Source organism: Equus caballus, chromosome 10, assembly GCF_041296265.1.
Source record: "Equus caballus isolate H_3958 breed thoroughbred chromosome 10, TB-T2T, whole genome shotgun sequence".
Lineage (NCBI taxonomy): Eukaryota > Metazoa > Chordata > Mammalia > Perissodactyla > Equidae > Equus > Equus caballus.
This window is the reverse complement of record NC_091693.1, coordinates 28,270,882-28,288,708: the sequence shown is the minus strand read 5'-3', so window position 1 is coordinate 28,288,708 and position 17,827 is coordinate 28,270,882. Positions and strand designations below refer to the sequence as shown.

At 53.5% G+C, this 17,827-nt stretch overlaps 2 protein-coding genes across 2 annotated transcripts; both read left to right on the top strand.

Annotated features, from left to right (window-relative positions):
- The first annotated feature begins 2,137 nt into the window (after positions 1 to 2,137).
- On the top strand, positions 2,138 to 11,622 carry LOC100063950 (zinc finger and SCAN domain-containing protein 18). Its single transcript, XM_070225103.1, has 4 exons — positions 2,138 to 2,235; positions 7,528 to 8,066; positions 9,215 to 9,346; positions 11,098 to 11,622. The coding sequence occupies exons 2-3, from the start codon at positions 7,739 to 7,741 to the stop codon at positions 9,337 to 9,339; spliced, it is 453 nt and encodes a 150-aa protein (XP_070081204.1). The 5' UTR covers positions 2,138 to 2,235; positions 7,528 to 7,738; the 3' UTR covers positions 9,340 to 9,346; positions 11,098 to 11,622.
- ZSCAN18 (zinc finger and SCAN domain containing 18) lies at positions 10,828 to 14,250 on the top strand. The gene is given in 3 exon segments (XM_014731301.3): positions 10,828 to 11,197; positions 11,936 to 12,028; positions 13,255 to 14,250. Coding segments are annotated over 3 exon segments (1,176 nt in total). The 5' UTR covers positions 10,828 to 10,977; the 3' UTR covers positions 14,118 to 14,250.
- Positions 14,251 to 17,827: the final 3,577 nt, after the last annotated feature.

Genomic DNA, 17,827 nt, shown 5'->3' with positions numbered 1-17,827 from the left:
ATTAAAAGCACAGTGAAATACTACATACATCTATCAGAAGGGCTAAAATAAAAAACACCACCAAATGCTGGTCAGGGTGTGGAGAAATTGGTTCACACATATATTGCTGGCGGAAATGTAAAATGGTATAACTACTCTGGAAAAGAGTACTGCACTTTCTTAGAGCACTAAATGTGTGTTTACCCTATAACCCAGCAGCTGCACTCTTGGGCATTTACCCCAGAGAAATGAAGACTTACGAGGGTGCCCACAAAAACCTGTCTGTGAATGTTTACAGGGGCTTTATTTGTAATAGGTGTAGGGGAGGAAGATATTTCCTCGTCCCAAATGGGGGTTCGTCTGGCCGGAGAACGAATTAAATTCACATGAGACAGAATAGCAAGAGAAAATTAAACAAAGCTTTAGGAGGAACCATGGCCCGGGGCCTTTCTTCCGGAAGAAAGGGCACCGAAGAAGTGGGGTGCACATAGTGGTTATATACCCCCAAACGGGGTGTTTCACATGTGACTGAAATGTCCCTCCCACAATAGTCACAAGATTGCCCTGTCGGCACAGTGCTTGATGGACACAGCAGGTAATGGTCTGCTATCTCGGTGGGCGTAGCCGGAGGCAAGTCTATGTCCGGAGCTGGGCTGGAGCTGGGCGGTCACAGGTGAGTGCAGCAATCAGTTCCTAGCCTAAGGAAAGATGCTTAATCCTTAAGAAATGCCAACGTTGGGAGGGGGAGGGAAGTCAGTTACAGGAGGTTACCAGACTAGCACAATAAAATGCAGATTTTAAGTCGTTGCCTTTGGTATTGATTAAGAGTTTTTAGAGAGAAGGTCATCTCCTTTCTTCTTCCTGGTACAGAGAGGGAGGCAGTTTTTACAGATAGAGATTTACCTTACAAATGTAAATGTGTCCTAAGGAAGGGCAAGTTCCATTCCTCAGAGCCTCCTTCCCTGTCCCAGTTTATCAAAAGCAATCAGCCTCAAATAATCCTGATGCCAAAGAGACATATCTTGGGGTGGCCATTTCCAGGTCCCCACATAGGCAAATACTGAAACAGCCCAAATGTCTTCAGTGGATGAAGGTTGAACATGCTGTGTTATGTCCATACCATTGAATACTCCTTAGCAATAAAAAGGAATGAGTTATTGATACACACAACTTGAATGGATCTCAAAGGAATCATGTTCAGTGAAAAAAACCAATCTCAATAGGCCATGTACTTTATGGTTCCGTTTATATGACATTCTGGAAAACTACAAAACTACAAAAAACAAAATGCAAAACTACAGCCATGGGGGACAGATCAGTGGTTACAAGATTTATGGGTGGGGAGAGGGGCAGCAGGAGGGAGTTTTTTGTGCAGTGGATCTGTTCTTTGTTCTGATTGCGTTGGTGGTTATATAAGTTAAAATTCATAGAACTGAATACCCCCAAATGTGTGTTGGATGTAAATAAAATAAATAAATTGTTCAGATAAACATTTAAAAAAGTCAGTTCACACAAAATGACAGCCTCATAAGCTCTGCTGTCTAGACCATTCTGGAATGGGAAGCAGCGTCCTAGCCCTTGTCCTGTTTGTCCTGTCTGCTGGAGCGGCGACATCTATTCTGGGCTCCTGAGCGCGTCACTCACCCCGTTGCCTCCTGAAGCCCCGGCGCGGCCAGCCTTCGCACGCTGTCCGCTCCCTGGATTCGAGAACCCATCTCCTCTTTCAGCGATCGGTGTCTCTGGGTGTCCACACCTCTGTTTCTCGGGCTCGGGTCTCTCCACCTCTGTCGCCTCCCCGCTGCCCGCCGTCTCTGTCTGCATCTCAGAGTCTTCTCATCTCAGGTCTCTCTCCGTCTTCCAGCTCTGAGTTACCCATTTCTGTCTGTCTTTGGCCCTGTGTCTGGGTCTCCGGCCGTGTATGCGTCTCCATCTCTGGATCTCCCTGTCTCTATGTCTCTGTCTCTCCCGGTCTCTGCTCTCTGGTTCTCAGGGCACTATTTTTTTCTCCGCCTGTTTACGCCGTTGCCATGGCATCGAAAGTGATGCAGACGCAAGGGTGGTGATCGAGAGCAGCTCCGCCTCTGACTGGCTAGCCACACTGCCATTGTGATGTCGCTCGCCCCCGTGCGCGGGGACCGCCCGCTGCATGCCGGGAGTCATAGTCCGCGGCGCGGGCCCGACGCGCACGCGCAGTCTGGCTGTCTGCCGTCGCGCCGAGCTCCCGTAGGCTCGAACTAGCCTGGGGTAGCTGCGCAGGTGAGGGTGTCTCGCGGGCTGCCGCGGAGCCGCGACCTGCTCTTCCTGGGTGGGCCGTTGCGGTGCGGCCTGCATGAGCCGCGCAGCCGCGTTCTGCGGTGTCCTGTGGGGGGCGGGGGAAGGGGGCGGGGCTGAGGCCCGGCTGGGGGAGGGCTCGGGCCCCCCAAGTGGGGTGTGCTGCGTGGGGGCGGTGCTGAGGCCGCAGGTGAGGGCGGGGCTGGGGCCCCGGGGGTGGGGGGGGGCGTGTGCCGGGGAGGGAGCGGGGCTGAGCCCCTGGGTTGGGGAGGGGCTGGGGGGCTCCCGGAGGAGGTGTATGCCTGGGAGGGGGCGGGGCTGAGGCCCTGGGTTGGGGAGGGGCTGGGGGCCGGGCTGAGACCCCGTGGGGGGAGGGGCTGGGGGCTCCCGGAGGAGGGGTGTGCGGGGGGGGCGGGGCTGAGGCCTGGTGGGCGGACGGGCTGGGCGCACCCTGCCGCAGACTGAGGGGAGGGGACCCGAGGAGCGTCTGTACGGGCCCGCGTTGTGGGTCCGGGGCGGGGCCTGAGGCTGAGGTCCCTGAGTGGCGGAGCAAGGGCCGTTCTAAGCCGCCTGGGGTGTGGCCAGGGTGAGGCCCTCGGGACGCCCCGCTTGTCCCGTCACCTGGGGGCGGGTTCGGCTGGCGGTGGTCGTTCTTCCCCCCCCATCCCCCCACCCCCCGCCGCTCTAGGACCCCTTGGTGGGCAAGGGACCCCGGGGAGAAAGACAAGAACGGGTCTCCCTGGTGCTGCCGGCGGAGGCGCTGGCAAGGGGAGTGGGGACCACTGAGGATGTTCTTTAGAAAAGTCTGGAATGTATGGAAAAGTTCTAGGGAGAGGGCGTGGAACGTCTGCACACCTGTTGGTGCTGGCTAAGTTTTGTGTCCCCTGCTCCTCTTCCCCTCTCCGTGTTCGTTCCTCCACATCCTCGCTTCCCCTCCTCTCTCCCCATTCTCCTCTCGTATACAGACGTGTACCTTGGCTGAGTGCTTGGAGGCCAGGCTGCACAGTCCCCGCCATCCTCTCTTCCATACCGGGGTTTAGTGCTCCATCCTCCCAGTCACTCCAACGACGTCTTGTAGAAGTTTCTTTTCGGCAGAAGTTTCCTTTTCTGCTCCGGGCCTCGGGCCTCATGTTGCTGTTGTCGCTGTTTCTCTGCATGCTCCTTAGGTCTGTGACTTTCTTTGAATTCCTGACCTTTAGGCTTTTGGGGTCTAGACCAGTTGTGCAGGACATCTCTTGCTTGGGTCTGTCTGTCCTGTATGGATCCAGAGTTTACTTTCTTGGCGGTGAACAGAGAAGGCAGCTGAAATGTTAAGGATGATCCTTTGCTCCACGTTCTTTCATTCTAAAGACACCTTTCCCCCTTTATAATGAGTAGGTGATCCTTGGGTGAGGCCAGGACAGCCTGTGAATATCCTGTCTTTGAGGTGGGAATGTGGGGGTCCGTGGGGAGTGGGCAGGGCCTGGAGGTAGAGCTGAGGAGTTGGGAGCCAAGCTTGAGCTCTGCTCAGCCCAGTGTGAAGGGGCTTTGCCTGCAGGAGGCCCACCAGGCTTGGGGACCTTTCAGCTCAGCCGCCCACTCAGCCACGAGGGCTTCCTCTACAGCCCAGGACTAGGAGAGAGGCCCATGGGATCAGCTACAGCCTCAGCTCCAGGAAAATCCTTTCCCCATCTGAGGCAAATCCTGGGTGGCCCCAAGATGGGGTAGGGGGCTTGCCTGGTGACCAAGCCAGGAGGAGCTTGGGCAGTGCTGCATGGCCTCAAGCAAGCTGGGGACAGGAAAGGGTCCTTGTGGTCCCCCAGAAATCATTGCAGCAGGGTGACTGGGCTGGGACCAGCATTGTGAGGCTCTGGTGGACAATGAGCCCCATGAACACACGTTAGCGAGTTCACAGTTACCTTTGTAGAGATGGGTTCCGTGCAGGCTGAACATGCTCGTGGTATCCTAAGAAAATCGAAATGACATGCCCACAGATCTGCCCGTGTGCCGCGTAGGGCGCTGTGTGTCCCGTGCCTATAGGGAGAAATGCAGCTGTGCCAGTGGCTGAAGCTGGCAGTCCTCCTGCTGACATGCGTGGCTCTAGATGAGTCAAAGGCAGAGAATTGGTTAAAAAAATTAGTCTGGAACATGGGTCAGCAAACTGACCTGCAGGCCGGCCGGCAGCCTGTTTTGTAATGAAGCTGTACAGGGACACAGCCAGGCCGGTGGAGTGCAAGTGTCCCTGGCTGCTTTCCCACCACAAGGTGGAGCTGATAGTCATGACGGAGAATGACTGGCCTTAAGAGCCTAAAATATTTTCTATCTGTCCCTTTGCGTTCCCACCTCTGCTTTAGCAGAATGAATGCGAGAATGTGTTTCTAAGCCTGAGGTCAGGAAGGAAGCTCTTTCTAATCAAGTTTCTGAAGTCAGAAATCTATTTTTTCAAAAAAGTAGATTTGGCAGTTAGAAACATTAGAACCCTATGTGTGGCCACAGGAGAGCATGAAGTGAAAAGGCAAGCCACAGACGGGGACACCAGCACGACAGAGCCAGACAGAGAGCGCTCTAACCACGTAACAGAAAGGGAGCTGTAAGGAAAATGCCACGGAAAAGTGGGTGGTTCACCCACAGAGATGAATAAATCCTGAGGGCACACTGGCAGTGCAATGAGCACATTCTGTGGTCTGAAGGTCCCCAGTGCAGGGCGTGAGGAAGGGGCATCCAGGGGGCACTGCTGAAGCCAGTGGCGGGGTTGAAGTTGCCTCCTGGGGGCTGCTGGGTTACTGCGTGTGCTCAGTGGCCTAGGTGTCCCACTTCTCCATTTACCTTCCAAATATATCACCAGCCTGACCCCACATACAGGGATGTGAGGGTCTGTAATAGCCAAAGAAAACCAGGCACAGCCAGCGTGCCTCTAACATAGAACCGGCACCATTAAAAGTCGCTTATGTGTCAACAGATGCTGCCCAGGGACTGGCCTGTGAGTAACCCCTGCTCCCCTGGGGTTCACGTTCCAGGGGGGAGGCAGGCAGGAGGCAAGTAAAGGCAGGGGAGGGGGCACCAGGTGGTGCAGGGAAGGTCTCCCTGTAGGAGGTAAGAAGAGAGTGACCTGCAGGAGGGCGTGAGGGGAGTTGGGGGCTGGTGGTGATAATGATGGTGGCAGAGCTCCTTTTTCCTGGAGGGAAAGGGAGCCTCATGTGGAGTGTCTTCTGCGGCCCCAGGGGGAGAGGGGAGCAGTCGACAGTTGAGTCTCTGCCAACTTTTTTCTTTTTTTTTTTCTCCTCTTCTCCTCCCCAAAGCCCCCCAGAATGTAGTTGTATATTCTAGTTGTAGGTCCTTCTGGTTGTGCTGTGTGGGAAGCCACCTCAGCTTGGCTTGATGAGTGGTTCTAGGTCTGCACCCAGGATCCGAACCCGCAAAACCCTGGGCCACTGAAGTGGAGCACATGAACTTAACCACTCGGCCATGGGGCCGACCTCTTTTCTTCTTTTGTTTTAACAGCTTTATTGAGATATGATTTACATAAAGTTCACCTGTTTAAAGTGTAGAATTCAGTGATTTTTTGTATATTCACAGAGTTGTACAACCATCACCACAGTCAATTTGAGAATGTTTTTATCACTCCAAAGAGTGTGCCCCTAAGCAGTGACTCTCCTCCCCACCCTGTTCCACCTCCTGGCAACCGCTGATCGTGGTCCTGACTGCGGATTTGCCTGTTCTGGACATTTCACAGAAATAGGAATGGAATCGCACACCCCCAGGGCTGTGAGGTCCTCGCCCCCTGCCCTGGCGGTGATGCTCAGAGCTCCCCTGCGTTACTGGGAGGAGTCGGCGATGCCCGGTTCCACCTCGCTCACTTGTGGAGTCGGCTTTGTGAGCAGGGGTTGCTGAGAAAGTGTTCCCACTGCAGCTGTGCTCACACACAATGTTCTTGAATTCCTCAGGGGTGTGTTGGGAAGAAAACGTGGTTCGTTTCTGTGGCACAGCCAAGGGGAGCATTCCCACTGGGTTTTCCGTGGCTTTTGTCTGGGCCGGCTCCCTCCCAGTGGAGGAGCAGACCTGGCAGGGTCTGGGAGGAGTCAGAGTTCATGTCCCTGTGTGTTCATGGCCAGCGGCTGGAGGCCTGGCCCACTACTGCCTGCTGGGTTCTGTTGTTTAACATACTCAGTGTTTGTCAACAGTTACAATCGATAATTTCCCCTAAACATCCCGAAACCGGCTTCTCTTGAACGATGCAGCTGCACATCAGGATCAGCTGGGGGTGGGGAGAGGGCTGCCAGGACCTGAACCTCCACTCACGACGGTCTACCCCCTCATTGTACCCCACTTCTGGTCTACTTCTTACACCTCCCACCTGCCTCTGTGGGTGGGTCAGTCCAGGTCTGCAGGCCTCTGCTGTTTCCAGAAACAGGTGCAGGCTGTCCACTGACCTATTTCAGATTTTCAGTTCTTCTAATAGGAGGAGCAATCCGGACACCTCGCCCTGCCATGGTATTGGAAACTGAAGTCCTCATAAGTTTTTTTTTCCCCAAAGATTGGCACCTGAGCTAACATCTGTTGCCAATCTTCCTCCTCCCCCTCCTCCCCCTCCTCCCCCTCCTCCCCTTCCTCCCCCTCCTCCCCCTCTTCCCCCTCCTCCTCTTCCTCCTCTTCCTCCTCCTCTTCCTCCTTCTCCTCCTCCTCTCCGCCCCCCACAGTACATAGTTGTATATTCTAGTTGTGTGAGTGCCTCTGGTTGTTCTATGTGGGACGCCACCTCAGCGTGACCTGACGATTGGTGCCATGTCCGCACCCAGGATCCGAACTAGCGAAATCCTGGGCCGCAAAAGCAGAGTGCGCGAACTTAACCACTCGGCCACGGGGCTGGCCCCTCATAAGATGTTTTTTAGTGTTAAACAAACCTCTTGTTTCTGGGGTAAGCCCACATCTGGTGTGATGTTACATGCATCACGTATATAACATACATCGTTGGAATGAGTTTACCAATGTTTTAAGATATTTACACCTTTGTAAGTGAGACTGTCCTGTAATTTTTCTTTCTCCTATCTGTGACTGATTTTATTTTCTGATCTCGGTGATACCAGTCTTACAAAATGAGTTGCTGTCTCCCACTTTTTATGTTAATTTTTATCTACACAAGCACAAAACTCTACTGATATGTAACAAGCGGATTGCTTGGAAGCAGTTCTGGGTGGACTCGGGGTGGTGGGTGTGGGGCCCATGAACTCCGAGTCTCCTGCTGGTTCTCCTTTGGTGTGGTTCTCACCATGTGGGCACCTCTTTGTCTGTCCTCCGCAGGCTGGACTCTGGCTCGTATCGCAGAGGATCCTGTCATTCCTGCTGTCTCTCCCATGGAGCCGCAGTTCCATGAACTCGCCCTTCACGACAGGCGCCCCGTCTCTGGCGAGCACAGTCACATTTCCCAGTGCAGGCTGGGAAAGATGCTGCCTTTGGAGAAGGCGTTTGCCACCCCCAGGAACTCCCCAGCACTCGCAGAACTGCCCATGCCATGGTGGCAGCTGGGGACCAGCAGGAGGAGACCATCCCCAGGAGGGCCCCTGCTGACCTCAAGTTGTCCTGCCTGCCCTTCTGGACCTTTGTCTACCAGGAGGCAGCTGGGACCCACTGGGCCCTGGCTCAGCTCTACGAGCTGTGCCACCAGTGGCTGCGGCCCGAGGTACACTCCCAGGAGCAGATGCTGGAGCTGCTGGTGCTGGAGCAATTCCTGAGCATCCTTGCCTACAAAGTCCTACTCTCGGTGGAGGTGCAGCATCATGAGAGTTGTAAGAAGGCGGTATCCCTGGTGGAGGACCTCACCAAGGCCCTGGAGGAGCCAGGTGAGGCCGCCAACCTGAAGGAGAACATGCCTTAGAGGAAACAGGGAGGGGGCTGGCCCTGGAAGGATTGAGATAGATGGCCTAGAGCCCAAACCCCAGCCAGTGGCTTGCCTGGGAGAGTTGGTTCCCCAACATGTAAGAGTCACAGAGGAGAGCAGCCCTGAGCTGGTGAGGATCTGACCTCCACCCTGCCTGGTGTCATTACCCACAGGGTTGCCTCATGGGCCAGGAAGGCTGCTTGGGCTCTTACCCTCACATCTGCCTTCCAGATATAAGGAAGCAGGAGGAACCAGCCCCTTAAACATTGAGTAAATGTTCTGGGTACATTTCTGCCCCTCCCTCAGTATAGGACCAAGGGGAGCACTGAGGCTGGGTGGACAGAGTCCCACCGTGTCTGAGGGTGGGGTCTGTGAATCTGGTGATGATGGGGTCATGGAGCTGAGGGCTCAGGGACAGAAGCCTGTGTCCACGTCTGCCCCCCGGTGGTTTACTGTGATGGTTGGCAGTGTCTCTCCCTCTTGGGCTCACTCTTGGCTCAGGTGTGACCAGGGATGCTGTTGAGTTCTCCCGGGGGGTCATCCACAGCCTCGAGCAGGGTGTGTGTGGGAAGCATGCTGCACCTTTGCCATCTGCCATTGCCAGGCGGGCTGGCGAGAGCCAGCAAAGACCCAGAAGCCAGTGAGGCCCAGGTGTCCCCCAAGACCTGTGAGTGCCAGCCAGCCCTTGCCCGGGTCTGTGAGTGGGAGAGGGCAGGAGGGAGACGTGTGCAGGTGTCAGGGGAGCCAGAGGGAGGCTCTGGAGCCTGGAATTCTGTAGATGTAGATCTGGCTTTTTACTTAAGCTCTGATGAATGTGAAAAGTATTATTTTAAATTAAATAAGTTTTCAGAGATCATGTTTATCTCAAACAGTGGAAAGTATTGAGATAACAAAGAAAAAAGTAATAATCTCCCCACTCTGAAATGAAATCAAAGGGTGCGCCCTGACACCTGTCCCTTGGTGTCTTTCTGTGCCTCTCGCACGCGTGCACACTCCTCTCACATGCGTGCACAGGCCTGTCACCCGTGGCCTGTGCGGACGGTTTGTGGCCGGTCTGCTTGGGGGTGATGTGCTTGTGCCTGAACACCTGCTGTCCCCTCACCCACCCAGGCCCCTCCGGTGGCGGCTGGATGTCCAGTGCCATCTCTTCATTGCCTTCATGGCCGGTGGTTCACAGCCCTCCTTGTGCTGGAGTTGGCATTTATGGCCGTTGTGGTTTCTGCCTCTTCCCATGAGGCTGAGGTAAGGCGTCCTCAGGCTTGGGCCTGGGTGTGGGAGCTTTGTTGGTGTGTGTATGGGGGGTTCCTCAGGGTCAGTGGACAAAGGGTATGTTCTCACAGTTTTCCAGAAGTTTTGTAGCGCACACGGTGCCAGTGTGCCTGGGCGCTTGTTTCCCCACATCCCACCAGCACTGGGCTTTGTTGCTTTTGAGATTTCCACCATTGCAGTGGGTAGCAAAGTGTTCCCTTCTTTGTGGCTTTAGTTTGAGTTTCTGGGCCGCCCCTGAGCTTGAGCTTCCTTTGCTTTCTTCTTCGCCTCCTCTGCTTTGTCAGTCAAGGACAAGGACAGATACGGGGTCCATGGGGCCCTGGGACCTGCTGTGATATGCGCATGCTGGGCCTCCCTGCTGCTGAGTCTGAGAACTCTTCGCTCTGCCTAGGGCCTGTGCAGGGGAGGCATTGGGGTCTCCCTGACCGGTTTGGGGGTGCCCAGCCATGGAGCACAAGTCTCAACTTTGCCTTCCCTTCTCCCCAGCCTGTCCCGCTCCAGAAACAGGGCAGCATAGGGGAGGAGACCAAAGAGGCCAAGCCCACAAGGGCAGAGCCAGAGGTGGGGGTGGGGCGCCTTGCCCAGGGCTCTCTAGTCCTGGCCCTGAGGGCCAGAGTCTGTTGCACCCTCCCTGGTGTATCAGACCTCTCGCTCCCCACATTGTTAATATGCCGCCAACTGCCCAGGGAGGACAATGGGCTGGGGCCTGGCCAGGGGATGAGGAGTGGGAGTGGCCCCAGGTTCCAGGGCTGGGCACCCGAGGCCACGGCCTCCCTGGGAAACCCAGTGATGAGCCTGGCCCAGGGTGTGGGCCAGGGTCGGGGTATGGGAGGTCTGTGCGCTCAAAGGGAGGGACCTGGAGTGCAGGCCTGGTGGCTCCTTACTGTGAGCTCTCCCCAAGCCCAGTTTGTGGTGACTCCCAGCCCCTCCCTCTGGCCACATCTAATGCACCGGCCCTCCCCTCCCGCACAGCCCTGCCAGCCACAGCCCTCCTCCTCTCTCTTCCTGCTGATCTGCTGCCCTTAAGTTCCACCTCCCACCAGTCAGGACTCTGCCTGCCACCCCATGTGGCAGCCCCTCCCCACTCCCGTGCTCCTTGTGCTTCTGCACTGAGGCTGTGCTGCCCTCGGGGCCTTGTAGGCTGTCTTCCCTCTTCAGAGACACATCCCCTGGACCTTCTGGGCCCCATGGCAGTGTCACCACAGGGCCTCCCACTTTATCTCCTTCATAGCCTTTGTCTGGGGTATCTGTCTGTCTGTCTCTCTTGAGGGAAGTGAGCTTAGCTGTCTGGGTCCTGTGATCCCCTGGGTGCCAGCCGGAGCCCCAGGCAGTGTGGAGGGATGGAGGAGACTTTGGGGACCTCTACAGCAGTGGTTCTCAACTAGAGCGCAATTTGTCCCCCTTCTGTTGCCAGTACTTTGGGGTGGGGAGTGCTCCTGGCATCTAGAGGGAAGAGGCCCGGATACTGGAAATCATCCTGCAGTGCTCACCACAGGCTCCAGCACAAAGAGTGTCCACAATGCCAATGCCAAGAAACCCTGCTCTCGTGTTAACCTGGGGGCAGGGTCCAGGGAAACCTGGGGTCCCCATGCAGAACCTGCAAAATGGTGGGTAGGAGCCCCAAGGACAGTGCTGCCCCCAGTATTCTTGCTGTGGTTGTGGGACCGAGGGTCCACCCTCTCTCTGGATGGGAAGCCTCAGCTGGGGCTGTGCTGCTATTTCAGAAGCTGAAGTTTCCAGAGGTGCCTCTGTACCTGGAGGAGTGGGGGCACCTGGACGCAGCAGAGGAGAACCTGGAGACCTAACGGAAACTGCTCTTGTGGGGCGAGACACTCCTCCCGCGGCCTCTACTCCGTCCTCCATCCTATTCCAAAACTGCTGGCCTGGGGCATCCTGACTCTACTTGGGGCTTTGGTTAGGATACCACAGTGTTTTAAATGTACTTCAACTTGAATGTGTTTTAAACGTATTTGACTTTGACCTTGAATTCATTGGCCAACGTCCCCACCCTGGTCCCCACAGTTCCTGGTCTCCATGTTTGAGTCCTGCGAGGGCCCTGGGCTTTGTGCTTGCAGCTCCTGCCTTCAGGACCTGAAGCTTCTGAATCTAGAAAGAAATCCTGACCCCAAAGTGTTGACTTCCCCATCCTTGTTGGTGCAGAGACAGGGTCTCCGGCCTTCTTGTGTGGACATCTTTTCCCCAGAAACCGTCCTTTGTATGGAGGCCCCAATACAGATTCGTGAACTCTTTATAGCTTTAATTTTATGTTATTTTGTAACTTTGCTTTTCCTTGAATTCCCCCCACTCCCCGCCTGCCCATTGACCCTTTCAGTCTTGCCCCACAGACCCTCTTCTTCATCCGTTTGCCATGTTCTCAGAACCCCCAGCCCTGCAGGGCGCTGATGGGGAGTCAGCTTTGGCAGGTGTCCTGGTGCAGACAAAAGGACCAAAGCTGCAGTCCTGGTCTTGGCCAGCCTGTGGGGCTTGAGGCCTGTCATCAGCTGCTTTCCATTCTGTTTTCAGTGTCTCTTTTAGTTTTTCTGTTATTTTGACCCCGCTCAGGGTATCAGCTTGCCTAGCCTGATGCTGCCTGCAAGCTGGAGACAGAGGAACTTCGGTTGGCTGACGGAGAACCACCCGAAGGCAGCTTCCCAGGTGAGCTTGAGTCAGAGAGTGATGGTTGGGGGCCAGGGTAGAGGGGGGGCCTTTCTTTCAGAGGCCAATGGAGGCCCCTCACAGCACCACTGGCCTCAGCAAAGACCTCAACTTTGACCTCACTCATTGTTGTCCCACCTCCTGTCCCACACTCTCGCCACGCCCACTCCCCAAGTATCAGAGCAGGAGGCAGGAATCCAGCTATGTTAATGGTCTCTTGCTGAGAAACAAACCACCCCAAAACTTAGGCACTTAAACAATGGCAATATTAGTTATTGTGATTCTGTGGATTGATTGGGGTCACCTGGGTGGCCGTTATGCTCCATTTGATGGCTGCTGGACGATGCACACAGCTATGGTCATCTGCCAGGCTTGACTAGAGCTAGAAGGTCCTAGGAAGCCTCACAGACTGGCAGTTGACGCTGGCTCTTGACTTGGAGCTCAACTGAGGCCGTCGACCTGGTTCTCCTTCATGTTGTCTCTCCAAGTGGATGCTTGGGCTTCCTCACAGTGTGGCTGCTGGGTTCTAGGAAGGAGTATTCCGGAGGGTAAGCACCATCCGGTGGGTGCTTATTAAGCCTTTGCATGCACCATGCATGCTCATGTCCCACAGACCGTGGTAGGTTACGTGGCCAAGCCAGTATGTGTGTGTACATGTGTGTGTACACGCGTGTGGGGGGAAGGGGACTACCCAAAAGCATGAATCCAGGGAGATATGCTTCATTGGGGGCCACCAGTGTACACGTTAGTTTACCATACGAGGATTATTTGGCCCTTCCTGGTGATGGACCGATGCTACCCCCATCTCATGGCTCCACTGCCAGTGTCACCTCAGGGTACGAGATGGCTGCTCCAGCTCTCTCTCACATGCACAGCAGCAGGAAGGAGGCCCCTCTGCCCTCCTTGCTTTTGTGCTTATGTCCCATTGGCTGGAACTTAGTCACATGGCCACTTTAGCTGCAAGGCAGGCTGGGAGTGATGGTCTTTCTTCCAGGCAGCTGTGAGCTCTGGGACTGTTGAGAAAGGGAAAGCAGACTGGGGACAGGCAGTGGTCTTCTGAGACCAGTGTGACCAACATCACTGCACTTAGCAGTTGTGTGGTCTCACTTTAGTGCATTGCCCCTGGGTTTGTCGAGAGAACTGGTCAATGATGTGCATGTAAAGTGCTTCTTGTCTCCTCACCCACCTCTCACTCGGGCTTGCCATCCCTGCCCATTCTCACGGTTGATCTCGGACCTGTGCCTTTTGTCAGTTCTCCTCACGTGGCAGTTCCTTCTCTGAGCCTGGGTGTTGGAACTGCTCACATTATAACCTTGTTTCAGGCAACAGGAGGTGGCAGGAAAACAGAGAGTGTGTGCGAGGAAGGCTCCACGTACAAGAAGCTGATAGAGAGGCTTGTGAGGAAAGTTTTGTGTGCCCCTTGACGGGCACTGCCCGGGAGGAGGAAGAACAGCTGCAGAAGGCTCTGGATCCTCAGGAGGGGGACCCAGGCCCTATCACCATGGCCCACAGGCAGTCCGTCATCCGGGACCCCGCCCAGGACAGGGGCACAGCTGGGGAGAGCCTTACTGTGCCCGTAATGCCAGCCACCCCACACCAAGGCCATGGAAGAAAGAGGCCCTACCCGGAGGATGTGGGTGACCAGGGCCCCAAGTGTGTCTCCAGCACGAGCCACCACCAGCAGTGCAAGGTGAAGAAGGAGCCTGCTGCAGCTGGCTGCAGCACAGGGTCCCTGGCCTGGCAGGCTTGGGGGACCTCTGCTGCGAGCTGCCCTGCAGCCGACGAGCCTGGGGCATCCCGAGGGAAGCCCTACATGGGCAGCTAGCGCGGGGAGACCTTTATGTGGATCTCACATTTCATCGATCATCTCAGGAGCCACAGTGGCAGGAAGCTCTACACATGCCAGGACTGCTGGAGAACCTTCCACTTCAGCCTGGCCCTGGCTCAGCACCAGAAAACCCACGAGAAGGAGAAAAGCTATGTGTTGGAGAGGGCCCTGGGCACCCACCCTGCCACCCATGGATCCTGTGCCGGTGGGAGGATTGGCGGGCTCCCGGAGTGCACAGAAGGTGATGTTTTCCCTCTGTAGTCTGAGGCACAGAGAGGAGCCGCTTTGCTCTAAGTGTCCCCAGAGCAGGACAGCTCTGCTTGCCTGGGAGTCCTGAGCAGTGTTTCTGGCTTCTTCAGAACCCATGCGTGGCTTCCTGCAGTGTCTGTGTGCACACAAGTGTGCTTGTTTTCTAGATAAGCTCATGTGGCTAAAGCACTTAGAACCCAGGAAGGGCCCGTGGGAAGCCCTCACCTCCTTGAAAACACACCCGTGCAGATGCTCGCAAGTGAGCACAAGCCATCAGATGTGCAAGAAGACTCTTTCTTCTGGAGCCATTTTATCACCACCCACACTTTGGAACATTTGTCAGTGTTCAAAGTGTAGAGTTGCCTTAAGGTGTGTGATCTGCCAGCTCGTCCTTGAAGTCAGCCTTGTCTCCCTTCCTCCTGTTTGAGCTCCCCAGCGCTGTTGTTCAAGCAGAAATCTTGCCAGCTGTTTTGGCCTTTTCATAAATACGCGATGTCAAGTTCACTTCTGAATCCTCGATAGCAAACTGTGTCCCGGTTGAACTCACATGTTTTTATGTGGGTGGAGTGACTTACAAAGATCATGGAAATGCTTGGAGCCTAGTAATGCAGTGTTTTCACACTGTGCATCTCAGCCCATTAGTGAGTTGTTAAATCAAATTGGTGGGTGGCTACCGGCATTACAAAGCAATAGAGTAGAATAAAACAGCTCAAAATTCATCATGTAGTAAAGGTAAATACTGTTTTGCGAAACTTTTCAGCCATATATCTAAATATAAAAACTGGTCACAACGTAAAATCTATTTTTACTGAGTAGGGGGAGGTCATGATCAAAACAGGTTGAAAACGCTAATAAAGGTTGATGAGTTCTGTCTGTCTGAGTAAGGGTAACGTAACTCCTTGGGCTACATAAGGTGATCTTTTGATTTTTGCATTGAATTCGGATTACAGCATTGTTTCTGTTGCCTGAGCATAAACTTAACTGCTTCCTATAGATACAGAAACTGGTGCCTCCTTCTGTCACTGTGTTTGAGCATGGTGTCTGTTGTAATGATTCCCAAATCACAGGGGCTTAACAAAAGAAGTATTTCTTCCGTCACATTGTAGTCTTGTGGTTCTTGCTGCTGCATGTATGTTCGTGGGAGAGGAGCTCTGCTTCACATGGTGATTCAGGATCCAGGCTTCATCCCTGTTGAAGCTCTGCTCCCCGCTGGACCCTTGGAGCATATAGAGGAGGCCACACTTGCTCAGCCGGGAGACGACACATATCACTTCCATGCACATGTCCTTGGAGAGAAATGATCTCAGTCACTTGCAAGGGGCACGAGCTGTTTCCCTGGGTGCCTGTCTCTGCCACAGTCACTGAGCTCAGTTCCCCTCTTGCCTGTCAATCTCCCAACCCTAAGCTGGCTGTAGCTCTGATGATAAAAGAAAAACCAAAAAACTATACTTGCCCTCTCAACTCTTGTTCCCAACCTATTGCATGAGTTCACCTCTCCTGCTGCCACAGAGGTTACCCCTGGGATGCATGCCACTCAGCTTTCAGGGCCACTTGTGAGTCGTTCATTATTATAAAGGCCAGCACTCCATCTCTTCAGTTTCCCATCTGATGTCTCATTTAGTGCACAGCTAGATGCTTGTGCCTTTTTTGTTACATTTTTAAGGTTTTTATTTGAAAATAATTTCAAACTTATAGAAAAGGCACAAAAATAATACACAGATCACCTGCACACCCTTCACCCAGACCTGCCTGTCATTAATGTTTCACCCTGCTTGCCTGTGGTTTGTGCATCCCCCCCCAACACACATCTCGGGGTGCAGCAAGTCCACGTTCCTACTGCTGGTGACGATTTCTTTGCTCACCCAAAGTCTTGCCTAACTTCTCCACCATATAGTTATAATTTTCCCCCTTTTAACTAATAAGCAGTCTGTAGGGAGACACTTTAAATATCCTGCTCCTCACCAAAATGCCCCCCTAGGTTTAGCCTCCATTGAGGATGCTTGAATCAGTCTTTACCATGTGGTTGCAAAGTGATTATCCAACACCAGCCCCCGCTCCATGTTTACCAGCTGGCCCTGGGCATTCTGCTGCAAACCAGCACCCTCCCTTATCTCCTTTTATTTGTCTTTATTACCAGAATGGACTCAGGGGTTCCTGTCTTTTCAATGGATTATAGCTTATTGTGTCCTTGGTTATTTTGGTTCTCAAGTTGTACCAGATGAGGCCCATCGGAGCCTTCAGGAAGGTTCCTGCATCCCCATGACATGCCTTCATCATTTTTTGAACACTTCCTTTCTTTTTAGTATAATGAGATGTTCCAAAGTCATTTTGTTTCTACCCTGAAATCGGCCATTTCTCCAGTTCCAAAGAACTGGTTCCTTTAGGTGGAGGGTGGTATTAGAGACCAAATCTGAGTGCCAGGTGTGCTCATTGCTACTAGGGTGTCTTCTGCTGAACTAAGAGACATAGGCACAAATATAAACACATATAGGTATGCACAAAAGTATATGTGTGCATATACACATATGTGTACAGCAACACCTCCAGTTCCAATCTGTGGCTCCTCATATTTTTTATGTCCCTTCTTCAATAGTGAGAATCCTGGTACCCCAAAATCAACATTAATTTGCTGGATCCTAAAAATACCTCTAAAATAGTTTCAGAGGTGCTTTTCTCAAACCACTACAAGAAACAAATCTGAAGAGATTTCAGGATTTGTTTGCTGTTCCCCTTCTGCCACCAAGACATGGTAAATCACACAAATGGATGATTTATTTTACAGGGACAAAAATATAGCCAGATGTTCCCACTTGTTGATCTCAGGGGAAGCTGGGTTGGCTCAGGCATTAGGGGCACTGGGTCTGTGCTGAGGGTTTCAACTCCCACCCAAAGGTGCAGGGACATGGACCATTGAGAAAGATGCAGCAAATGGGGAGCCCAAAAAGGTGGCCCAGGTCTTTCCAGTGGAGTTGGGAGGACTGGAAAGGCACAGACCAATACAGGGGTATTGTGCCAGGACTCAAAAGGACGTGAGATGTCTGGAGGGCAAGAGAGAGCCCCAGGTGAGCTGGCACTAAGAATGGGTGGAATGTATGGCTGGTTCACTCAGGCTGGTTCCGAGGATAGCTGTGTTCAGAGGGGTAGGGAAAGGTAAGTCACACAAGTGGAAACCTGGCAAGATGGGGATGAAGTTCAATGGGAAGCAGATGCTTAAATACCCTGTTTGTGCACTGAATTGTGTGTCATTACCTCCTACTCCCTATCCACACATTGAAGCCCTAACCCCCATTGTGACTGTATTTGGAGATAGGGCCTTTAGGGAGGTAATTAATGTTAAATGAAGTTACAAGCGTGGGCTGTAATTCCACAGGACTGGCGTCCTTATATGAAGAGGAAGAGACAGCAGAGATTGCTCTCTTCCGATGCAAGTGCACAGAGGAGAGGCCATGCAAGGACAGAGAAGGTGGCTATCTACAAGCCAGGAAGAGAGGTCTTGCCAGAAACCAACCCTGACAGCACAGTGATGTTGGATGTCCAGCCTCCAGAACTGTGTTTAAGCCACTCAGCCTGTGGTATGTTGTTATGGCAGACCAAGCAGACTAATAAATACCCACCATCATTATCTGGGTTGAGGATAGTTTTGTAAATCAGGGTCAACCTGTGCAACTATTTTGGAAGGCAAACAGCCCACTTGCATTAAGAACCACTATGACATTGATGGT

What these genes read in the sequence shown, in the direction of transcription:
- LOC100063950 (XM_070225103.1), top strand. Translation starts at nt 7,739, where the DNA reads ATGGTGGCAGCTGGGGACCAGCAGGAGGAGACCATCCCCAGGAGGGCC. An exon ending in CAAGGCCCTGGAGGAGCCAG is followed by an intron (nt 8,067 to 9,214) that starts GTGAGGCCGCCA and finishes TCACCCACCCAG; the next exon opens with GCCCCTCCGGTGGCGGCTGG.